This window comes from Myodes glareolus, chromosome 5, assembly GCF_982192425.1.
Source record: "Myodes glareolus chromosome 5, mMyoGla1.1, whole genome shotgun sequence".
Taxonomy (NCBI): Eukaryota; Metazoa; Chordata; class Mammalia; order Rodentia; family Cricetidae; genus Myodes; species Myodes glareolus.
The window spans coordinates 41,551,174-41,572,012 of NC_142030.1; the positions used below are offsets into that span (position 1 = coordinate 41,551,174).

Genomic DNA, 20,839 nt, shown 5'->3' on the forward strand with positions numbered 1-20,839 from the left:
AGATCCAGGGCACTCTGGCCAGAAGTGACAAGCTCTGTCCTTGCCTCGGAGTAGCTAGGAATTACAGTCAGCCTAACCCTCCTGTTCAGGTTAGGAAGTCACAATCTAGGTCCTGCTGGATACAGCAACCAGGAAAGAGCTACCAGTGTCCTCAACCTAGCTGATCTTTTTCCTTTTAAAAATCATCTCATGTTTATATTTGAGGCCGCAGAAGTGAATGGTGGATCCACTACTAAACCCTAGGTCTCCTGGAGTCATGATTTGGCACTACCTATGCCCTCCCATCTCTTCCCATTCCCAGCTCTGCTTCTTAACTGTGTAGTCTTTCCAGACCCCCAGAGCTGCCGCTGAGTTCAGTACCCTTCAGTCATATCTGCAGCCAGTGAACCATCTGTCCCAACCTGGACACAGCCCACAGCCCTGAGCGGTATGTGAAGAGGCTACTTGTGGCCTCCAGGCTGGGTCAGAGGCCCCAACAGCTTGGGTCTCCAGTTCCTCACAAAGGGACTTGGGGAATCTACTTCTTCACTTCCTTGAACCACAGGAGTTGAAGACAGACCACCTGCATTCAATGTTTGCCTCTCGCCCTTCCTTTTCTGCACAGAGTCAGACTTCTGCCACACCTGAAGTCGACTCTCTAAGTGGTGAAACGTGAACCTAGTCCTTTCTGACCCCCACTGTTTCTAACCAGCAACAAGGTGATACAGGAGGTGAAGCCACAAAAGAGGAGCCTGGGTCCTTGGGAGCCAGTGGAACACAGCATTTACAAGCTGATCCCGGAGAAGCAACTAGGACCTGTGAAAACAGCAGGAAGTACACAAACTTCTTCAAATCCATTCTGATTTTGGGAAGTGTTTGTTTAGTGGCTAATCTTCTGACTCAAATCTTTATTATTATTATTATTATTATTATTATTATTATTATTATTATTATTATTATTATTATTATTATTATTATTGAGACAAGGCTTCTCGGTGCCTGTCCCGGAACTAGCTCTTGTAGACCAGGCTGGCCTCGAACTCCCGGAGATCCACCTGCTTCTGCTTCCCGAGTGCTGGATTAAAGACGTGCACCACCACCTCCCGGCCTGACTCAAATCTTATATGACAGTTTCCAAACTTCCCAAACTTTCTGTCACCTGAGACCTGAGCTCCCCCAGAGTATCTGATTCCATAAACCTGGGGGACTGCTAAGTCTGTAATTTTCAAGTGACTAGCAATGGAACCACACTGAGAGAACCATCTTGGAATTCCAGCACTTCCTCCCTCTTTGCAAAGGACAAGGTACTCTCTATGCTGTGTCAACATGGCCCTCCAACACCTGCTGAGGCCCTTTGATCACTGATGGTGACCTGGGAGTCACTGTCACCAACAGGGAGAGAGGACATTCCTTAGAGAGGAAATCCTGGCTGTAAAGCCATTTATGACACTTTCCAGTCATAACATCCACAAGTTACATAATCTAAATCTGCTTCCTCTTATATAAAATGGAGGGTCTCATGTCAGTGCCCTCTTCCACCTGTTCCCTCAAAACTCAAGAACAATCACGGAAGAGGGGGAGGTTGTATAAAGGCTCTGAGATCCAAAGGTCAGGAAGGATCAGAGTGGCAAATTGCCTTCTGAATATGACTGAACCACCATACTCATGAACTCAAAGCAGCTGGACACCACCTACACAAGATCAAGCCAATCAACACTCTAGCATGGTGGGAGGGGTGCATAGCACCACCCCTTACCCAAGCACTACTGACAGCTAAAGACTTCTTCCTTCCAGGGTCAGCTTTCTTGGAGGGGTTCACTCCTGCTATGTTGACCACTCTCCATTGGGGTGGCCCCACATTCGTGAGAATTACAAGCAGCACAAACTAGACTTGATGGGTTTAAAAGAAGTGTGTGTGTGGGGGGGATCCAGGAGGATTGAAGAGAAGGAGTGGGTGGATATGATCAAAACACACTGTAGGAAATCATCAAAGAATAAAGATATATTTTAAAATAAGAGTCTTTGCTGGCTGTAAGAATTACATTGCAGGGAAGGAAGAGGGTTCACCAGCCAGGGGCTGGCAACCCCCACATCACAGATTCTTAGAACATTCACTATAGGTTCTATTCTGTTCTACCGAAGTCTTTACATGCCCACAGTGGCCAGGAATTCTTGTCATCTACAGAGAAATGAGGTAAACACACCTCAAAATGCAGCTATGTTCAAAAAGCAATTGCAACATGGGTAGTGCAAAGAATCCTGAAGAATTGTCAGGAAGAGGTGCAGAAGGGCCAGGCAGAGGATGTTCGAGTGTCCTGATGGGTATCAGAGAGAAGTGTCCACATCTCTGGAGGGAACTCTCAGACTAGGCGGCTGGAGAGCCCTAGTTCTCAAGACCACCATAGTTCTCCAACAGAACCACTTCTCAGTCAACGTCATATAAACCTGATTCCTGGATCTGGCCACTGGTAAATGGAGGGTTGGCTTTGGGGTTAGGGAAGGTGAGTTCAGCAGCTAGGCATGCAGCAAGCGAGGTGTCTGCAAACATCCAGGCACTGAATGTCACTCATGGCCTGAACCATCCATATACACAGGACCACCAGCACCCGGACACCTTCCATGGTCATTTACCTGGGATGGCTAGGGACACCAACCACCCAGGGTTCACTTTTCACCATGAATCAACAGCTCCTTTTGGATAACCTGCCTGGGTCCTATTTGAAAGTGAGCTCTGCAAGATTAGCTTACTGTCCGCATTGGAACAAGCAAAATATTCTGGCTGTTACCAATAAAAACCTATGTCATTTAGGACACAATTCAACAACTTTCCAAGTCTCTAGACTTTCATTATCTTTGAGGCATTTTACAACTATGCTGTAGAGCTACTGCAGACTTATTCTTGTAGATAGATGTGCATATAATACATCCAGACGGGATTCAGCTGATACCTTTTCTATTGAAGAACCGTTTGGGTATTGCTTTACTCCATAATGACTGATGCTTCATTGTGGTCCTCCTTTGAACTGGTTGTTAAGCTTTCTACCTCCCTCAGTTAATGAACTGAAATTTAAACCAATCTTCACAGGTGCTTATCTACATACATGTATGAATCCTTTAAAAATACCGTCCTTGGCATGGGAAGTACCACTGACTCTTGGAAGTGAAAAGACTCATCTGAGTCCATGAAATATAAAACCCTACCATCTGTCAATCCCATGCCTTAGATAGGCGTCCATGCCTTTTCATGCATGTTCAGGGACGTGGTACTAAGGCCCTCAAAGAGCCACTGCAACACGTCCCATGTGGCCCACGGCTGTGCTAATTTTACGTAACAAACACAATCTCAATGGGGATAACATCACAGTGATTCATCTTGCTGTTTAGGACAAAGGGAATCTATAAACATGTAACCCAGACTTTTTTTTTTACAAGAGCACAAGGCTGAAGGGGCTGGGCATGGAGGATGGGGATGCAGGCCCAGAAATGAGGCTGCGGAGAAGTGACACTTGAGAAGATGTCCCACTCCCATTGCTTCTAGACAAACACAATCACAAGTGGCCCATTTGACCTGACTTTTCCTGGCTCTCTGTAAATTTTCCCCTATACGTTCATACCAGTTTTTCTTGGCACCCAGGGAAGTGCAGAGTAACCCACTCCATGGTTTGACAGTGAGCCTGGTTATTCATGGAAGCTGGGATGAGCATGTTTTCCCATTGGAGTTGAGGAGCCTTCTCTTCCTTGGAACCCAGAACTTCCCAGGGCCTGTCCTCTCTACCAGGACGGGGATCAGATGGGGGTCTCCCAAACATGCAAACATGATGACCTGGCATTCAAAACACATCAGCTAGCACTAGGCTCCACAACTACACCAACATTCCAGCTCTTCCCACTGAGCACTCTAAGCCCCTGGAGAGGGCGAGTGCTGGGGTTCCCAAGACCCCATGCTCCTGACCTCCAGAGAGAAAGCATGTCCTTGCCACCTTCTCACCCTGGGTCCCAAAGCACTGCTAATAAGGTTCTGGGACCCAGGGGCAACTCCTTTACTTGAGTGGCTTTCTGGCAGGATCCATACTCCTGTAGGAACCAGCACCGACACCCCCCCCCCCACTATCCTTACAGCACACAAAACAAACGGACCTTGAGCTCCAGAGTCCTGCTGAAGTTCCCAGCAAACCTCAAAGACTCGTTCCTAGAGTGTCTTGGCATGTGTCTGCTGCCTTTCAGCTTACCACAGAACTCAAGCTGTAGGACACTCCTCAGGGCTCAGCTGGTGGAAAATTAGCTCCAGAGAAACATCCCAAGGTTAAATGTTAAAGCCTTCCCCCACCTCATCTCATTTAACCCTTGAAGTTTAACCACAAGGGAAGGAGTTACCATTCCCATGTTACAACAGAAGGAATGTGGCATGGCAGCTGGAGACATTCATCCACAAACCTGACCTGGCACAGTCAGCCCCTAGAACGTTGTAACACAGGCACACCTGAAGTCCCTTAAAAATATTTTTTAAATCCTATTAAGTTATTTGAATAACAAGTACTGAAGTTCCCCCCCCCCCTCTTTGTGCATGATGTGTGAGTATCTAGGTACACGACACATGCCTATGCGTGACTGTAGATGTGGGCGGGGATGGCACATCCCATATATGGAGGTCAGAGGACAAGTCCTGGTGTTGGTCCTTGACTTCCCTCTTCAGACAGGGGTTCTCTGTTGTTCTACTGATTAGGCCAGCCGAGCTGACTCACAGCTTCCTGTGGATTTGCCTGTCTGTACCACATATGTCCTGGCAGGGGCTGGTGTGCAAACACAGGCTCTCTATGCTTACAAAATAGCCCCTCTGCTCACAGCAGCATCTCCCCAGCCATTCTGCAATTTTTTGTTTTAATGAACAGTTTAAGAGCAAAACATACCCACAGGAGGATGAAGGGAAATGAAAGGCATTCCCACCCCTCACGCCCCATCTGACAGTTATTTCCTAACATGTGGTTGAAGCCCCGTGAGCAGTCACGGGGAGAGGAGGACCATCCCTCCTTGACTCCACCACAAATTCCCATCATGGAGGCTAGAGGCTGTCTCGAGGGAAGCAGGCCCTGCCTCAGCCTCCAACAATGGAGACCCTGTGGCAGACAGAGAAAAGGAAACCAGATCCCGCTGATGTCACTGAGTCGCTTGGATCACGCCAACCCTGGAACTCACTCCACCTCTGGACTTTCCAGTTTCAGGAGCCAAAACCCTCCGCTCATTGTTCAGGTTGCTTTAGCAGGGTTTTCTGTTACCTGGGACTGCTAACATAATCCCCTGAAGACCAACATCCACTTGCTTGTGGCATATCATACAGTGGCTAGCTTGGCCAAGTGAATGCACCATGGATCAATACCCTAAGTAAAAGGAACCACACAAAGCCGCAAAAAAAAAAAAAAAAAAAAAATGATCCCCATTTGGATGATGATCCAGAACATTTTCTGGAAGGATCCACAGGAGTGGGTGTCTTCAGGCAATAGAAAGCATGCCTCTCACTTCACACTCTATTTAGACAGCTTTTACTTATGATTTTTAAAAATTTTAAAAATGAAATTTAAAAGTCTGAGGTGACAAAAATGATGGTCTAAGGTGATAATTTAGTTTGGTATTCATTAAGCTATGTTTCTGAAGCCCCTGCTGGGATGTGAGGTACAGAATACAGAAGAAAACCAAGTGAAGAAGATTTTGTCTCCGAGCTCTGCAGGAGTGTTTGTATCCTGTCACTCTAAAGAAAGCACCCCCACCGCTGGTAAGGGTCCCCAAAACACAGACAGCATCCACTTAAGGGCATTCTTTAATTCCTTCTCCCCCAGTTACACCTTAGTCCCAGGGCTTTTTGTCGCTTTTTTAAGATTTATTTTATATATACGATCAGCTTGTCTGCTTGGACGTATGTGCACCACATGTGTACTGGTGTCCACAGATAGAAGAGGGTGCTGGATTCCTTGGAACTGGCGTTACAGGTGGTTGCAAGCTACCATGTGGGTACTGAGAACCACACCTGGGTCCTCTAGAAGGGCAACAAATGCTCTTAATCGCTACATCATCTTTCCTGTCCCTGGCCCCAGTTTTATAATGCTCATTTCACATTTTCCAGAGGATTCTTGGAGACACTGAAAGTGACTGACTAAAGGGACAGTCCTTTTATGAGGATGAAGGGCAGCTCCTGCCCACCAAATAAGCTCAGCTCAAAAGGCTGGACAGCTTCCTTCTGGACATAACACAAGCATCTCAACTAAGATCATGATGGGAGGTAAGGTACCCCACAGTTCAAGGCTGACAATGTGGTACCCATGATTTTCAAGGACACAGAGAAATGTAACCCTGGGCATAGTGGTCTATTATTTGTATTTTAATAATGTTTCCTGAAGACCAGAGGCAAAGCTAAAGTCACTAGAGGTCAGGTAATGGTGGCACACACCTTTATTTAATCCCAGCAGCATTCGGGAGACAGAGACAGGTGGATCTCTGTAGTTCTGGGCTACACAAGATCAATGCAGAAACAAACCCAGGTGGTGGTGCTCCCTCCTTTAATCCCAGTACTTGGGAAGAAAATCTAAAATGAGAGGAGGGAGAGGCTTAGTCTGTTTAGTTTGTGGTCACCCAGCCTTGGTAGAGGTAAGACTTCTCTAGTGGCTTGGCTGTTTTGCTTTTCTGGTTTTCGGGTTGAACCCCAATTTTTGTCTCTGGGTTTTTATTCTTTGTGCTGCAGTTGGGACAAAGGCCCACCCATGGGCATACACGTTCTCTACCCCTCACTGGTCAGTGGAGGAATTCCTAACAGTTCTTTCACCTCTGAAGCTATGCCCCAGGAAGCTACCAAGGGGCTCCCCATGCCGAGGCTGCAGCTTCTTCCCTCTGCTGAGCCCTCCAAGGACAGCAGCCCACATGCTGCCTGGGGACCCTCCAAAGTGCCTCTCTTTGGAAAAGAGAGCATCTGATTCTGCACTGTCTAGCACAGAAAACCATCCAAAAGCTCACACAGTAGTGTCCTTGCTGGAACCATGGTCTCTGCGCACTTTTGTCCGTATGGGCCGCATTACCAGGGTTAGATTTGAGAGAACTGAGAATAATGCCTCTTCAAGTCCTGGAAAGGAAGTTTTTACAGTTCATGCTTATAGCTGAGGGTGGCAAAGCATCAGCCACGCAGTTTCAACTGTTGGGTGCACGTGAAGGATATGGGTACTCTGTTAGGATGTGCCTTAATTACTGTCCCACCCGACGTCTCAGGTCAGCTCAGTGGCTCAATTTATCACCAAAATGCTTGAAGTGGTTTTTTTAATAGTGATTCCAAACAAAAAATGACCCAAACAACAGCATTAATATAAAGATATATTCCATAAAAGAGTTTGGCAGGTCAAAGAGAAGCATCACACTTCCTAAAAACACAAGCATTCTTTTTCCTCTAGTCTATAGAGAATTATTTAAAAAACTATAACGTCATCATCATCATGAACACACACCCACCAGTATCACCAGTATACACCACACTAGAATGTACACCCCGGCAAGTAACTGAAGGTAGGCACTCAACCCCTGAATGGTGAGGACAGTGAGCTACAGAGAAGCATTAAAGAGGAGCCCGCCCAAGGGGGACAGACACCCAGCGTGCCTCAGGAGTACCCAGTACTTAAGACACACATCATTTTCAAGAGCAGCCCAGAACAGCACTGACAGTGAACACAATGGCAGAAAAATGGCATCACGGAAGTTAGAAGTAAGACGCGCTGAGCTTCTGTACAGCACCTGGTGTCTGCCGTTTGCAAGGGCCCTCCAGGGACAGCAGACTTTGGGCCGCTAGCTGTATGTGGTCGTGAGAGGAACCTGGTTTCCAGCTAACAGTCAGGAACTTGGGCTTCCCGGAGGGCAGCGGGGAGAAAGGTCAATCAGGATTCAAGTCCTGGTGGCAGTTTTAGTAGCACCGAGACCAGAAGACAGTGAAGCCAAGCAAGGGTGCATGGAGGGAGTGTGGGGGTGGGGTGGGGGGGCTGTCACAGTTGGTTCTTGAGATACTCAGGGAACGGAGAAGGACAGCTTGGCAACAGACACTGGGTAAGGCTGCTGAGAAAAGAATGCTGGAGAGAAGAGGCAATGAAGACATGATGGCGGAACACTCTTACCCCTATAAATAAACTATTTACATGCTTTAAGAACAGGAGAGCTGGCTCTCAGCAGGGCTTAATGCTATGGAGACACGAGGCTGTTCTACCCTGGGAGAGCAGTGTAGGCTTGGAAGGCAGTGGCAAGGTGCTTCCCTGGGACTGGTTATGGCTGGCTCAGGCTTACTTCACTTGGACATGGCTGAGGATCCTGCAAATCCGTGGCATGTTTACACCACCATGAACCCTGTTGGCACTCGGGAACCTACTGGACCACTTATCCTCCCCCCGCCCGCATGCTTCTTGATCTGATGGAGCCAGAAGTTGTCCTCAATCTGCTGGTCCAACACAAATACTCCACCCACAGAAGGTAATAGTTGAGCATATACCTAAGCTTACTGAGTGGGTAGGGCCTGTAGATGCTCTTGGGCTCCAAGCGTGCCATCAAGCCCCCCTTGAAGCCATGGGATTCATCAGTCCTCAGAGTTATTACTCCACATGAAGCCCACGTTCTCTGTCTCTGGGCAAACCCCTTCAGAGATGCCATGTCAAGCGTGGGCAGATGAGAAGGGGCCATCGTCTTCAGCACCAGCAAGAAGAAACTGAGAGGTCACATCACACTGCTGCCGAAGACTGGGGTCTGACTGTGGGTGGCTTCACCTCCACATGTGGCTCAGCTCCACTTGCTGCCTCTGCTGCTCAGAAGTGATGACCTGCCTTCACTGCCTCGATGTCGGAGATCAGGGTCCTCGCGAGGAAGATGCCGAAGATCTGAAACCAAAGCCAAAGGTCAGCGGTGTAAACAAGGGCAGGGGCAGAGGAGCTGGTGGGGACTGTCTGTGTGGACTCCCCTCACCTACCCTACCGGGTCAAAGCGCAAAGTGACAACAGAGCTTGAAGTAGCCCAGGATAGGCTGCTGCATCCCTCAAGCATGGAAGAAGTCAGAGCAGGAGCCACAGACCAGAACAGATGCTCAGACTGCCTCCAGGGAGTGAACACGCCACATACCATAGGCGGGACCCACATATTTGAGTGCTAGGTCAAACTGAAAAGTCACACCAACTGTTCAAATCAGCCACCCTGTCGGCCTGACTCCCAGGAGAACAGTCTCACAGCCATGCCCCTGATATCTGCAGGCAGGAATGTAGGGTGGGAAGGGGGAGGTTTTTCTACCTAAACAGACAAACACTTGGGAGATGTGCTTGCTTTCTCCTGCTTCTAAGTTCTACATTTCATAACTGAAGGCAGTGTCTGAAGTTGTTTTTCTGCTCACTTCACAACCTTTTTCTTTCCTTTTCCACAAGCTTCTCTCTAGCCTTCTTCTGTAGTCCCTCAACGACACAGAGAAGAGTAAAGAAGTGTTGTGTGGCTGCAGCCAAGTCCACTCCAGTCACCTCTTCAAGGCAGAACCACCCGACACATAAACAGAGCCTCCACTACCTCAGAGGCTGTTTGAAGTCTGCCAGTGCCTCTTACTCACAGGCCCTAATAAAACTGAGTTTTCCCGAAAGAACTGGGTTATTGACTTTTTCTAGATTTTCTTTTGGGCACCAGCCACCCCATTCACCACTGGGCTACCTATGTCTGTTCACATGAGATATTTGTGAACAGGTAGAGCTTTAAGTCACAAAAGGGGCCTCTGTGATGAGAAGATGACTCTAGGAAGCCCAGCCAGGGCACAAGGACAAAATAGTTCTGGGATGATTGTCCCAGCTAGAAGGAAGAGTCACCTCCCTCACTAGAGCCCCTGACACCTTAAATGCTGCTATTTCAATCAACCAGAAGGGAAGGATCCCAAAGAGGCAACAGTTACTGGCCATGTACTCCAAGTACCCTGACTACCACACAGGCAATCCATACTAAGCTTACTGGGCCCTCCAGAGAGGGTCACAGTTGTCTCGTCTGCCCGCCCTAACTAAAGAAGTTCTCCCTTCAGGAAGCAGACTGTGGGGACAGATGAGCCACAGCCCATCCTGGGTCCACCCTCCAACACACATGTACAGGTGCCACCATGCTATACATATACATGCACATGCAACTAGCCTTGGACACTATTCCTGAACCATACCTGCAGTAGTGAGATGGCAATAAAGACACCAGCCACAATGTAGATGTTCCTGGGGAGCCAGCCTTCCAGGGCTTGAATGCATCCTTTTGTAAAGATGAACTCGTCCCACTTGCTCTTCAACTGCAGAGAAACAGCACAGTGGCCTCAGCCTGAGCATACACATTCCCTGCCTGTCCCCAGAGAGCCTGGCTCCGGATGGGCAGGGCAGCACCGCAAGTGGATGATGGTCTTGGGGGGTTGAATGAAGACACAAGAGAAATCTTGCACGAGAAACACACTCCAGCTTCAGTCTAGACCTCTCTCAGGGCCAGCTGCTATCCTATCTATCACTGACCTAAACGATAGCTCTCCTCTGGGAACTCAGTCTACATCTCCAGCCTGGAGACAACAAGGACACGACAGACAGAAGGATGGACCCAGGCTCAAGTCCCTGAATTCTAGCTACTGTGTGCTGACATTTAGTAAGGAAATATAAGGTACAGATGAGGAAGGGGGATCCCAAGCTTTCTCAGTTAAAGAAGTTGGCAGAAGAAAGGTTAGGGGCTCTTTAGATTGTGTCTTCCACTGGTAAGCTTGGCTCTGGAAGACAGAGTCAGCTAGGTTGACAGTCAATCCTCCTGGAAAATCAGTGTGTGGGGACCCTGTAACAGCACACACCCCACTCGTACTACCTCATAAGTGAGTGGCAATCAGCCCCAGTTTCCTCCCTGTCAACTCCCTCCATGTCAACATGGATGAAACATCAACTCATGCCAGGGGCACTATGGAATACACTGTGCTATACTTGACTCCCCTCCCCAAACCTTAGATTATGACTGTATTTGAAAACGGGTCTTTGCAGGTGGCCTAGGTCGTCAGAATGAGGTCTGATCCACTGACTGCTGTCCATACATGAGACCAGGACACAGGTGTGCACAGAGGCAGACCACGTGAAGAGGGGGAAGGATGTGAAAACCCAGAAGATAGGCCTGGAACAACTCCTTCCCATGTAGCCCCAAAAGTCGACCCAGCTGACAGCTTCATCTTGGACTTCTAGGCTCCAGAATCATGAGACAATAAATGTCTGTCTATCATTGAGCTCCCTGTCTTCACATAGAGATGAGATCTTAACACGAAAGCTAGGCTTCATACAGGTGCCTCTCTCTGGCTGTGCCCATTCGGGATGCCAAAACAAAGCAGCAACGGAAGTTCCTTCTGCCCCACTGCAGAGGCTGCAGCCTAACACCAAGGCACCAGCAGACTCACAGTCTGGGGCTGCGTTCCAGTTAAACAGTGTCTTCTCACTGAATTCTCACATGCTGAAGAGGCGAAAGGCTCTTGGGATTTTTTTTTCTTTTTTCAGATTTACTTATGTGTGTAAGCATTCTGGCTGCATCTATGTCTTCGCACCCTGTGTATACAGAAGGCAGCATCTACCCTCCGGAACTGGAGTTACAGATGGTTGTGAGACACTACGTGTGTGCTAGGAACCAAACCTGGGTTCTGCAAGAACAGCAGTGCTCCTTATGTCTAAGCCATCTCTCCAGGCCATACAGGGTCTTTTAATAAGGTCAGAAATCTCTTCACTGGAGACTTGGCTTCGCCTTGTGAATTCTGGGAGATAAAACACCCACCAAACAGCCTGTTCCTATGAAAGTAAGGTCAACAGATTTCCAAAATGCAGATCAACTGCCCTAGTATCCAAGAAGATGGATTTCTACATTCCCAGACATCCCCTCTTTCACAACAGCAGCCATCTATATCACCAAAACCCGCCAGAGAACAGACCACAGTGGGGAGGGTATGCCTTTCTGGCTATCTTAACACATCCAAGCCCTCACTCCCTGTGTTCTGAAAGAAGCACTGGGTTTTAATCCGCCCTAATCCAGGCATCTCCCTCTTTCTCTTGTCTGCATGTAGAAGCTGGAGCAAGTCACACACCCCACAAGCCAGCCTTCTCCTCAGTTCCTGTACAGTAGATAACTCTTGCATAGTTTCTGTTCCCAATTCCATACTACTTCTAATGCAGTCAGAGGGTTAGCAAAACAAGGGTTTTATAGTCACAAGGCTTTAAGTCTGTGTGTGCGCTCGGTCAGACTCAGCTCACTGCAGGTTTAGATAGGACCCAAGTGAATCTTCCTGTTTCCCCACTCCAGTTTGCACTTTTGCTGAAGCAGGAGGTTAGGCCACAAACTGAAACCTAGGAAACAGTCCCCCAGAGCCCTTTGAAGCTCTGTGTTGATAATCTTACCTGAATCCTGACGTCATAGCCACACTGCGTGTTCACAACTTTTTGCTGTAGGAGAAGCAGAAAACTTAAGTTACTCTTGTCCTGTCAAAAACCTGGTGTGGTGGGAGGCACGAGGAAATCACAGCCCAACACCAGGAAGCACCTGTGGAGATTCCATCACTGCTCACACCCTGCAGCCAACTGCCAGCTCCCCTTCCACGCTAGCAGAGGGGTCAGTGAGCTGCCTCTATGGTGGTTCAGCAGTGAATTTTATAGATTTGGGGTGCAGAACCAGGACTTAATCTGTCTCATCAGCAAGAGTACAGACCCGGACAGCACATAAACAATCAGCTTGGCTATACTTTCAGGAAACAAAGAGCAATGGGCTCGGAATTTCATACAAATTCTTATACATTACAAAATATTTCTTTTCTTCACTCACGTTTGAGGTTAGATGCAGAATATCGCCCCAAAGGGTGCTGCTATTGGAAGACAGTAGAGTCTTTAGGAGATGGAGCCTGGAAGGAAGCCCTTAGGTCTCTAGGACTGTGTCCTGTAAGGGGACAGGGGATTCTGTTCTGCTCTTTAGCTATGTAGTGGGCAGCCTCCTCTGCTACGTGCTCCTTGCCATCTCCACCACGTACCACAGATCCGAAAGCATCAGGACCACCTCCAACACTGTCAGTCAGCGTAACTTTCTCCTTAAATTCTAGGGATTAAATTTTGGGCCTCTTGAATAATAAGTATACTCCCTACCACTGAATCCCACAAACCTTTCCTCAGAGGGCTGGTTATAGTGATGGAAAGCTTACAACAACCACTGAAAAGCAATGCATCCTTGGCTCACAGGTCATACAAAGCAACCAGGCAAATTTCGGCCTTGGGCCACGGTTGGCCACCTTTGGGCCAGAGGCGGTGATTACACCTGCTACACAGCGCTTGCTGTGCTGCTGGATTTCAAACATTCCTGGACACCTCTGACGCCACTGTGCAACCTTAGCAAACAGGCCTCTCCCACATCCAGGATCCTGCCCAGGTAGTAACAGAGTGAAGGCGTGCTTCTCAGGGGCTACGGCTAGGCATCACAGGGCTGTGCAGAAGCTTGTGCAGGGCTGATTTCTACTCCAGCAAAACATAGTCCTTCTTCACACGTTAACCAAAGTGCTCAATTTCCAGAACCCCGAGCACTTAAGCCTTAGACTAGGAATGAAAGTAGGTGAAGAAGAGGCTAGAAAATAATTAACCATGAAGTGGCTGTCCTCCACATGGGAGGTGTATATATAACTTTACAATCCGTGGGCTTCTGGGCACAGAGTACACTCTGCAGAGGAAGTACAAAAGGGGGCAGACCAGAGCACAGCACCTTCACAGTAAGGGCCGGGAGCACCACCTGGAAACGGTGAGCTTTCCTCCTCCTTTACCCCACACAGAGCCAAGGTGCACCAGTAAGAGGTTTCCACGAATGCGTGCACAGGATTTCAGAGTTGCAAGGACCGGAGGTGGATGGAGGGAGCGGAGGGAATGCACCACACTCCACCAGTGTGTTGGGAATCAGCAGCCTGGAGGGCTCTGGCAGTGGCAGGAGCTGCTGGGCTAGGGAAGGGACATACACTCACCGCAGGATCTGGTACGCAGCAAGAGAAGGGCACTCCACATTTCTCTCGGCTGTAGCTGGCACCACTGCAGTTGAAGTAGACATTGAGGTCCCAGTCTTCAGGGCCATAGGCCCCACAGCACTGATTCTGAAATCGCAAAAGCCAAGAACCACATGAGGAGGGCCAGGGTCACTCAGCTAACACAAGGTGTCTCTGGATGGCAGAGCATGTTCCCATTAACCAGACAGAGAGACACCAAGGCCCACAGAGACACTGAATACACCAACAAATGACAACCCGCTAAGAAGGAGCAGCAGCCATGCCGTGTCCTCTGTGCAGCTCACAGCATGCTAACGTCCAGTCAGGCCACTTGCCAGACCCACCCAAGCTACACTCCCTCCCCTTTAAATGATGTACCCCTCTCCTAATCTAGAGAGCACTGTGAGACACGCCTTCCTCCCTGGTAAACAGTCACAGTTGCTGAATATGTAGGGTGAGCATCAACAGTAACTCATTAAACTCCTGCCTTGACCTGGGGCCGCCCTCCACTCCCCAAGACACGGTGCATGCGGCTGACAAAGAGTCCTCATCAGCCTACTGAGGTGCAGCCCGTGAAGGGAGTGGCCCAGTCTCAACCAGTCCCTTCCTACACTAACCTTTGAGGCTGGCCTGGCGACAGCAGTAGCCAAAAGGCCAAGAGTAATCTCTCCCTCCTTCACATCCTACTTTTCTAGTGAAAATCCCATCTTCCCCATCCATGTTCCTCCACGATACAAGAAGCTTTAATGACTTAGTGACCACCTAATTTTTCTTTTTTTTTTCATTTATTTATTTATTTATACAAATTTCCACTTCCTCCCCTTCTCCTAATACCTTCCCGCTTCCCCCACTCCTTCTCCTCCCTCTCCAGTCCTAAGAGCAGTCAGGGTTTCCTGCCCTGTGGGAAGTCCAAGTTCCTCCCCTCTCCCTCCAGGTCTAGGAAGGTGAGCATCCAAACAGACTAGGATCCCAAAAAGCCAGTACATGCAGTAGAAACAAGTCCCAGTGCCATTATCAATGGCTTCTCAGTCAGCCCCCATGTCAGCCACATTCAGAGATTCCGGTTGGATCACATGCTCGTTCAGTCCCAGTCCAGCTGGCCTTGGTGAGCTCTCATTAGATCAGTCCCGTTGTCTCAGTGGGTGAACTCACCCCTTGCGGTCCTGACTTCCTTATTCATGTTCTCCCTCCTTCTGCTCCTCATTTGGACCTTGGGGGCTCAGTCCAGTGCTCCAATGTGGGTCTCTGTCTCTATCTCCATCCATCACCGGATGAAGGTTCCCTCGTAATCCTGACTTCCTTGCTCACGTTCTCCCTTCTTCTGCTCCCCATTTCGACCTTGGGAGCTCAGTCCAGTGCTCCAAATGACCACCTAATTTTTCATCCCAAGGCCTAAAACTTACTGGATCCTTCCTTATTTCTAGAAGCACAAACGTTCCTCTAATTTCAATAATCAGGGGGTAAGCTTGAGAGTAGCCTGGGCTACACTGCAAGATCCTGTCCCACCTGTCTCAAAAGAGACGGAGACAGACAGGCAGCAGGAAGACATCACTTAGGAAAGCGCAGGGGAAAGTGCTAGAAACTAGCAGGCCACGCCTTATGAACAAAAAAGAAAGAAACGGAACAAAGAGAGGGCAGCAGGGCCATCTGTAGGGGGCTATAACACAGGATCCTCCCACATCAGTCGGAAGGCACGGGAGCCTCTCTGTTTGCATAAACGGGTTTTGCTGGCACCCAGGCCGCATGCAGCAGGGTAAACAAGTTTTGGTTAATAACAGTGGGTCAGTTATTTTTAGTGCTTTCTGGTTTCTCTTTGGAACCAAGTGTTCCACAGTAAAGACATTTTGGAAGCCAAGCTTCTGGGAGAGGCACTGTGGCAGGCCACTGTGGCAGGCAATGGGTTCATCCCAGGGGCTGGAGCAGCCAGTGACCCAAGCTTCCAGGTGCAGCTGCAGACAAGGGGAAGGGGCAGGAAGACTGAGGGACACAGCCCTGCTTATTCAACCCCCTGGGGAAAGTTTCTGAGAGGTCACAGCCCTCCATCTGAGAAGGCTTCCTCCAGGCAGTTTGCCCTTCTTGAACAGGAAGGAGAAAAGGTCCCAGAGAGGAAGGGGACAGGAATAGCTCCCTGTGGTGAGTCACAAGCCTGGGGGAGGAGCTCTATCCTCTACATCCCCTCTCCACGCAGAGGACCCAAGGTCCTGGGGAGAATTGTGACTGAGCTGACCAGAGGTAGAGGGGATGCTCCATACCACCCTGCCCTGCTGTGGCAGAAAAGGCACTGAGCAGGGAAGGCCTCATTCCCATCTCAGCTGCAGGGCACCCCAGAGTGACCAGAGGTGGCAAAGGGCATTCTTGAGCAGGAGGCCTGTGAGGAGCAGAGCTTACAGCTTTCTGAAGGGAGTCGATGAGGTTCTGTAGGTCAATGTCGTCCCGGTAGGATCGGATGTTGCTCTCGAAGAATTCCCGGAACCGATCCCTCACCCAGTCCTGGAACAGAAAGGCCAGCACAGCCACGGCCAGTTCCAGGAAGAAAATGAGCACAATGGCCCCACAGAACTGCATGGGCACAAGAGAGAGGGAGTCAGCCGTCGTCAGCCTGGCAAACCCATGCACCCCACTAGACCCAGAGCCACCGCCTGCTGCACAGCACTTCATCTCCATAAATGGGGTTCACCACTACTCATGCCTCAGACGGCTGGGCTGGTAACTTTGATGAGCAGAGGGAGGGAAAGTCCAAACCACCATTTCCTGGGAGGCAGCCCTCACTCCCCTCCCCCGCCCTGGGAAAAAGAAGCCTTGTCAGTTGCTTCCATAAGGAGCTTTATCTGCTCCCATCCCTCCACACAGACATCCTAATCCTCCATTGCCTTTTAGGAATGAAAAAACTGAGACTAAGACACAGAGCTTGTCTGGGAGGACATAACTTACAGAGGACACCTGAGTTCCCTACCATTCTAGAGGTAGAGTATGATTAAGACCCGCTCTGCATGTGCAAGCAGGATCTCCAGCCACATGCAGGCCTCTCTAGAAGCATGGCTGCGCAGGCAGGCAGTAGTGACATTCTACTGGGACCCATGCAGCCACTAGGACACAGATGAAGCTATCTGTGGACTTACAGCCATAAACGACACTAAGAAGCTTTGTCACATCTAGGAAACGGGAAGGAGCCTTCCCAGGAAAACTGGAGAGGAATCGCAAGCGTGCACAAACATGTGCACACAGTCTGTTCACGTGGACATGAGGTGCAAAACACAGTGTTTGGAAGGGGGACGAGATCTAGAAAAATGTGTGCTTTGCTTTTCAGATGAAAAAAGCTTGACCTAATAAACTCAACAAATAATAACTCATGAAGAAAATAAAAGTGCTTGCCTCACCAGGTGCTATTTAATTTTAACTGAATACATTTAAAAATGAAGTCGTATCTAAATATAAAACTAAACTCTTAGTAATTCAGAATTCTGCCAGAAAATTAAGAACTCTACATTACATCGAACAGATTCACACCCAGGAGGAAGGAAATGGTTTCTTAATGCTACTGGCGACATTGTTTGATCTTAGCCAGGAAGGGCAAAGGCAAGCAGCCAACAAACAATCCCTTTAGGGGAGCTATAAGGCAAAGGAGGCAGGTAGAACCCCTGCATCAGCTGGCTATCCTATGGGGGGGCACAGCAAACCCCATTCTCCTAGGGTGAGGAACCATCTTCTGGGCTTTTCTCCCAAAATCTTCCCTCCAGTGAGACAGAGGTTCAAAGGCCTCCTCCCTGCTTCTACTGCCTGGGTCAGAAAAGATGTGAGCCCTGCACATCTCCCATCTCCCACCCTCAACTCCAGGACCACTCACAAACTTGAGCAGGCAGATGTTCTCCCGGAGAGCCCCCACACAGCCTGCGAAGCCCAGCGTGAACATCACCACGCCCACCATCAAGACCAGCACCACAGGGTCAATTCCATGCAACCGGGTCACCTTGGTAAGGTCGGACAGCACACCCTGGAAGAGGCAGAGAATACAAGGTAGCAATGCCCTTAGAATGGGATCAAGGCCCTGGGGCAAACTCTGTCAGCAGCTATGACAGGGGCCTGCTTCTCAAGGCTCAGACCTGCCATCAAGAGCCAGGCCAGAGGGTGCTCTAAACACTTCCAAGAGGCCCCAGTCTAGTTAGCATCCTTGTTCACCTCAGCCTCCAGACACCTTTCCCATGAAGTTCCTGGTCCACACTGAAGATAGGGGCTCCTGTGAGTCCAGACCCAGATTCCTCCATGGCCCGTAGGGTACCTTGGCCAGGCCTCAGAGAAGTGGAGTCCTGTGGCCTATGGTCAAGGCCACAAAGCAGCCTCAAAATGAACATTTTTGAGGAAACACACCCAGCAAGGAGAGATGAAGGACTGGTGTTGCCTGCAGAGCTTTCTATGACAGAGCCATCCTATTAGCATGGTTCAAAGAGAGCCACTGGTTGTTCTTGCAATAAACACATGGAAGGAGGCTAGGGACAAATAAGAATTGGTTTATCATTTTTATTCAAATACATATAGTCAGGGACTACTGAGATGGCTCAACAGGTAAAGGCACTTGCTACCTTGCCTGGCAAGAGTTAAATCTCTAGGACCCACATGGTAGAAGGAAGAGCACCGAACCTACTCCCGTAGGTTGTTTTTTGACCTCTACCCATGCATATACATCACACATACACGTACATACATACACACACCCAAAAAAAGCAGTAAAAATTTTAAAAAGATATATGTATTTATGCAATATTTAAAAATCATTATATATAACTAGTGGCAACCACAATGGACAGATTCTATGATATTCAAAGCAGGGGCAGTGGGGGAAGCTGTCAAAATGGACAGCTATGTAGGGAGCACCAGGATCATGGCTCATACAGGTCAAGGCCATTGCAATTCCAAACATGGCCACATGGTGGCGCTGTTAGGCATGGGTTACCGCCTGCAGGTCACTAGGACAGAGACCTTGTATTATACAGCAGCTTTTGCCACCAGGGGTTCACAGGCCTCCTTGAAATTCGGAAATGCCCAATTCTGCTCTTATGAAATCTCATAGACCAAAGTGCTCTGCTTCCTTTTTCTGGAAGCAACAGCAGGTTCCACCAGAAGAACAGGGGTGCTTCAGCTTTGGGTCCTGCTTGCTCCCCCTTCCTGGAAGAATTCTAGCTTTCCCACCTATGAGCTACAAGCACCAACCTTTCATAGGGTAAGGTCAGCACCAGGACTCCACCTTGCCCCTGGAGCTCTGACCCCCTAGAGTACCAAGTGTCCCCTTGTCTAGCTACACACTGAGAGCTTGGCTTTTCCTTCCTCACATACCAGCAAGAGGTACACAGGTTCTTGACATCCTCCCTAGAAATTCAGGAGCATAGAGCCAGGCTCTATCTGCTCCCTTTGTTCTGGAGGCAGGACAAGCACTTAAGGAGTAAACATGACTCTGCTCAGGGACCTGCTCACTTGTTCCCAGAAATAACAGAAAGGGTTAGCAGGCAGCCCTAGGCCTGCCTTGGGTACAGCTGCCAAGCCCGGCAGTTACTCTTCCAGTATTGGCCTAACTATCCATGACCTCCAGGAGCAGAGCCAACTTTTAGAGGCAAGTTCTTTCTGAGGGTTAAAATGCTACAAACCTTTCACTGCACAGTTAGTGCCTACTGAGTAAGGCTAGAGGAGGGAACAAATCAAGTCCAATGGCCCTAGGTCTGGCTGCCTGGTAACCAGGGTTCCACCTACCTTTTCGCTCCATGCCCACAGCCCGACTCCAAGGAAGACAACGCCAGCCAACTGCAGGGGTAGAGAGAGGGAAAGAGGAGAAGAGAGAGGTCAGAAACCAGCACTAGGAACAAAGTCTACATTCTAGTTGGGTGAGCTGTCTCTTGTCCAGAGTGGCATCTGAATCTCGCAGACAAAAGAGCCATGGAGACTGCAGACAGCACGGCTGGTGGCTGGGTTCTACCTGGCATGGCTGCGACATGGCTGCGAGGAAAAGATGCTGAAGCAGTCCTGGAGAGATGGCCTCATGCTGACAAGAGACTGTTTCTTCTTCCTGTTCACCCTCACCCTCAACTCACTTCAGTGTGCAAGACCCTGTACTCCCGACGATTGCCAGGGTTATCAGAGGCCTCTGGCCCGGCTGAGGTCTGCATGGCTCAGGCCAGCTGCACGGCAAGGCTAAGAGGAAAAGCATAACCCAAGGCCACCTGTTGCCCCATCTCAGTGCCACAGCCCAGGATTCAGACTCCAAACACTGACAAGCGGGTACTCAACGTGTTCACTGGTCAGAGCGGAGTCTCCTCACCACAACTGTACATGGCATGAGACAGATACACATGTGCTCAGGAAATAGGGTCTTAGCTGATAAATTAAGGTAAGCCACATTAAGCAGAAGAAAGGCACCTCAACCTCCCCGCTACCATAGGTCAGTGATGCAAATACACCACACACTCCTAAAGCAGAGTGGCTTTTACCATATAAAGGTAGATGCCCCATGCTCTGCAAATGGAGCTGCCTGTTCTGTTGCTGTTTTTTCCCTATTCTCTACTTTACAGTATGCTGGCATTTCAATGCCATTTATTGGGACCTCACAGTAAGTAAGTGCGAGGTTTCTCTATGACTCAACTTTTCAAGCTTTAAGTGGCTTCTGCCTATTTTATTCAGCTTCTGCCTATCTTATTCAATACCAGACCCATATAGCTGGAACGGGAAGGAAAAGCCCTGTGATGAAAACCCTGGGAGCTTTCGGTGCTCACTGAATCACAGCTCACTGTCACGGAAGGCACATAGGCCTAATATCTGGTTGTGGCTCTCTGAGGGCTCACAGCTTAC

At 49.1% G+C, this 20,839-nt stretch overlaps 1 protein-coding gene across 2 annotated transcripts in view; it reads right to left on the reverse strand.

Moving 5' to 3' along the window:
- Positions 1-7,258: 7,258 nt before the first annotated feature.
- The window catches only part of Tspan14 (tetraspanin 14), a 57,168-nt gene continuing 43,587 nt past the window's right edge, over positions 7,259-20,839 (reverse strand). For both annotated transcript variants that reach the window (XM_085687876.2, XM_048421053.3), the window contains exons 3-9: positions 19,748-19,798; positions 17,853-17,999; positions 16,397-16,567; positions 13,991-14,116; positions 12,396-12,440; positions 10,166-10,285; positions 7,259-8,867 (exon numbers count right to left, since the gene is read on the reverse strand). In XM_085687876.2, the coding sequence (XP_085544002.1) occupies positions 8,796-8,867; positions 10,166-10,285; positions 12,396-12,440; positions 13,991-14,116; positions 16,397-16,567; positions 17,853-17,999; positions 19,748-19,798 (732 nt within the window). In that variant the 3' untranslated portion in view covers positions 7,259-8,795. The remainder of the gene's footprint in view (positions 8,868-10,165; positions 10,286-12,395; positions 12,441-13,990; positions 14,117-16,396; positions 16,568-17,852; positions 18,000-19,747; positions 19,799-20,839) is intronic.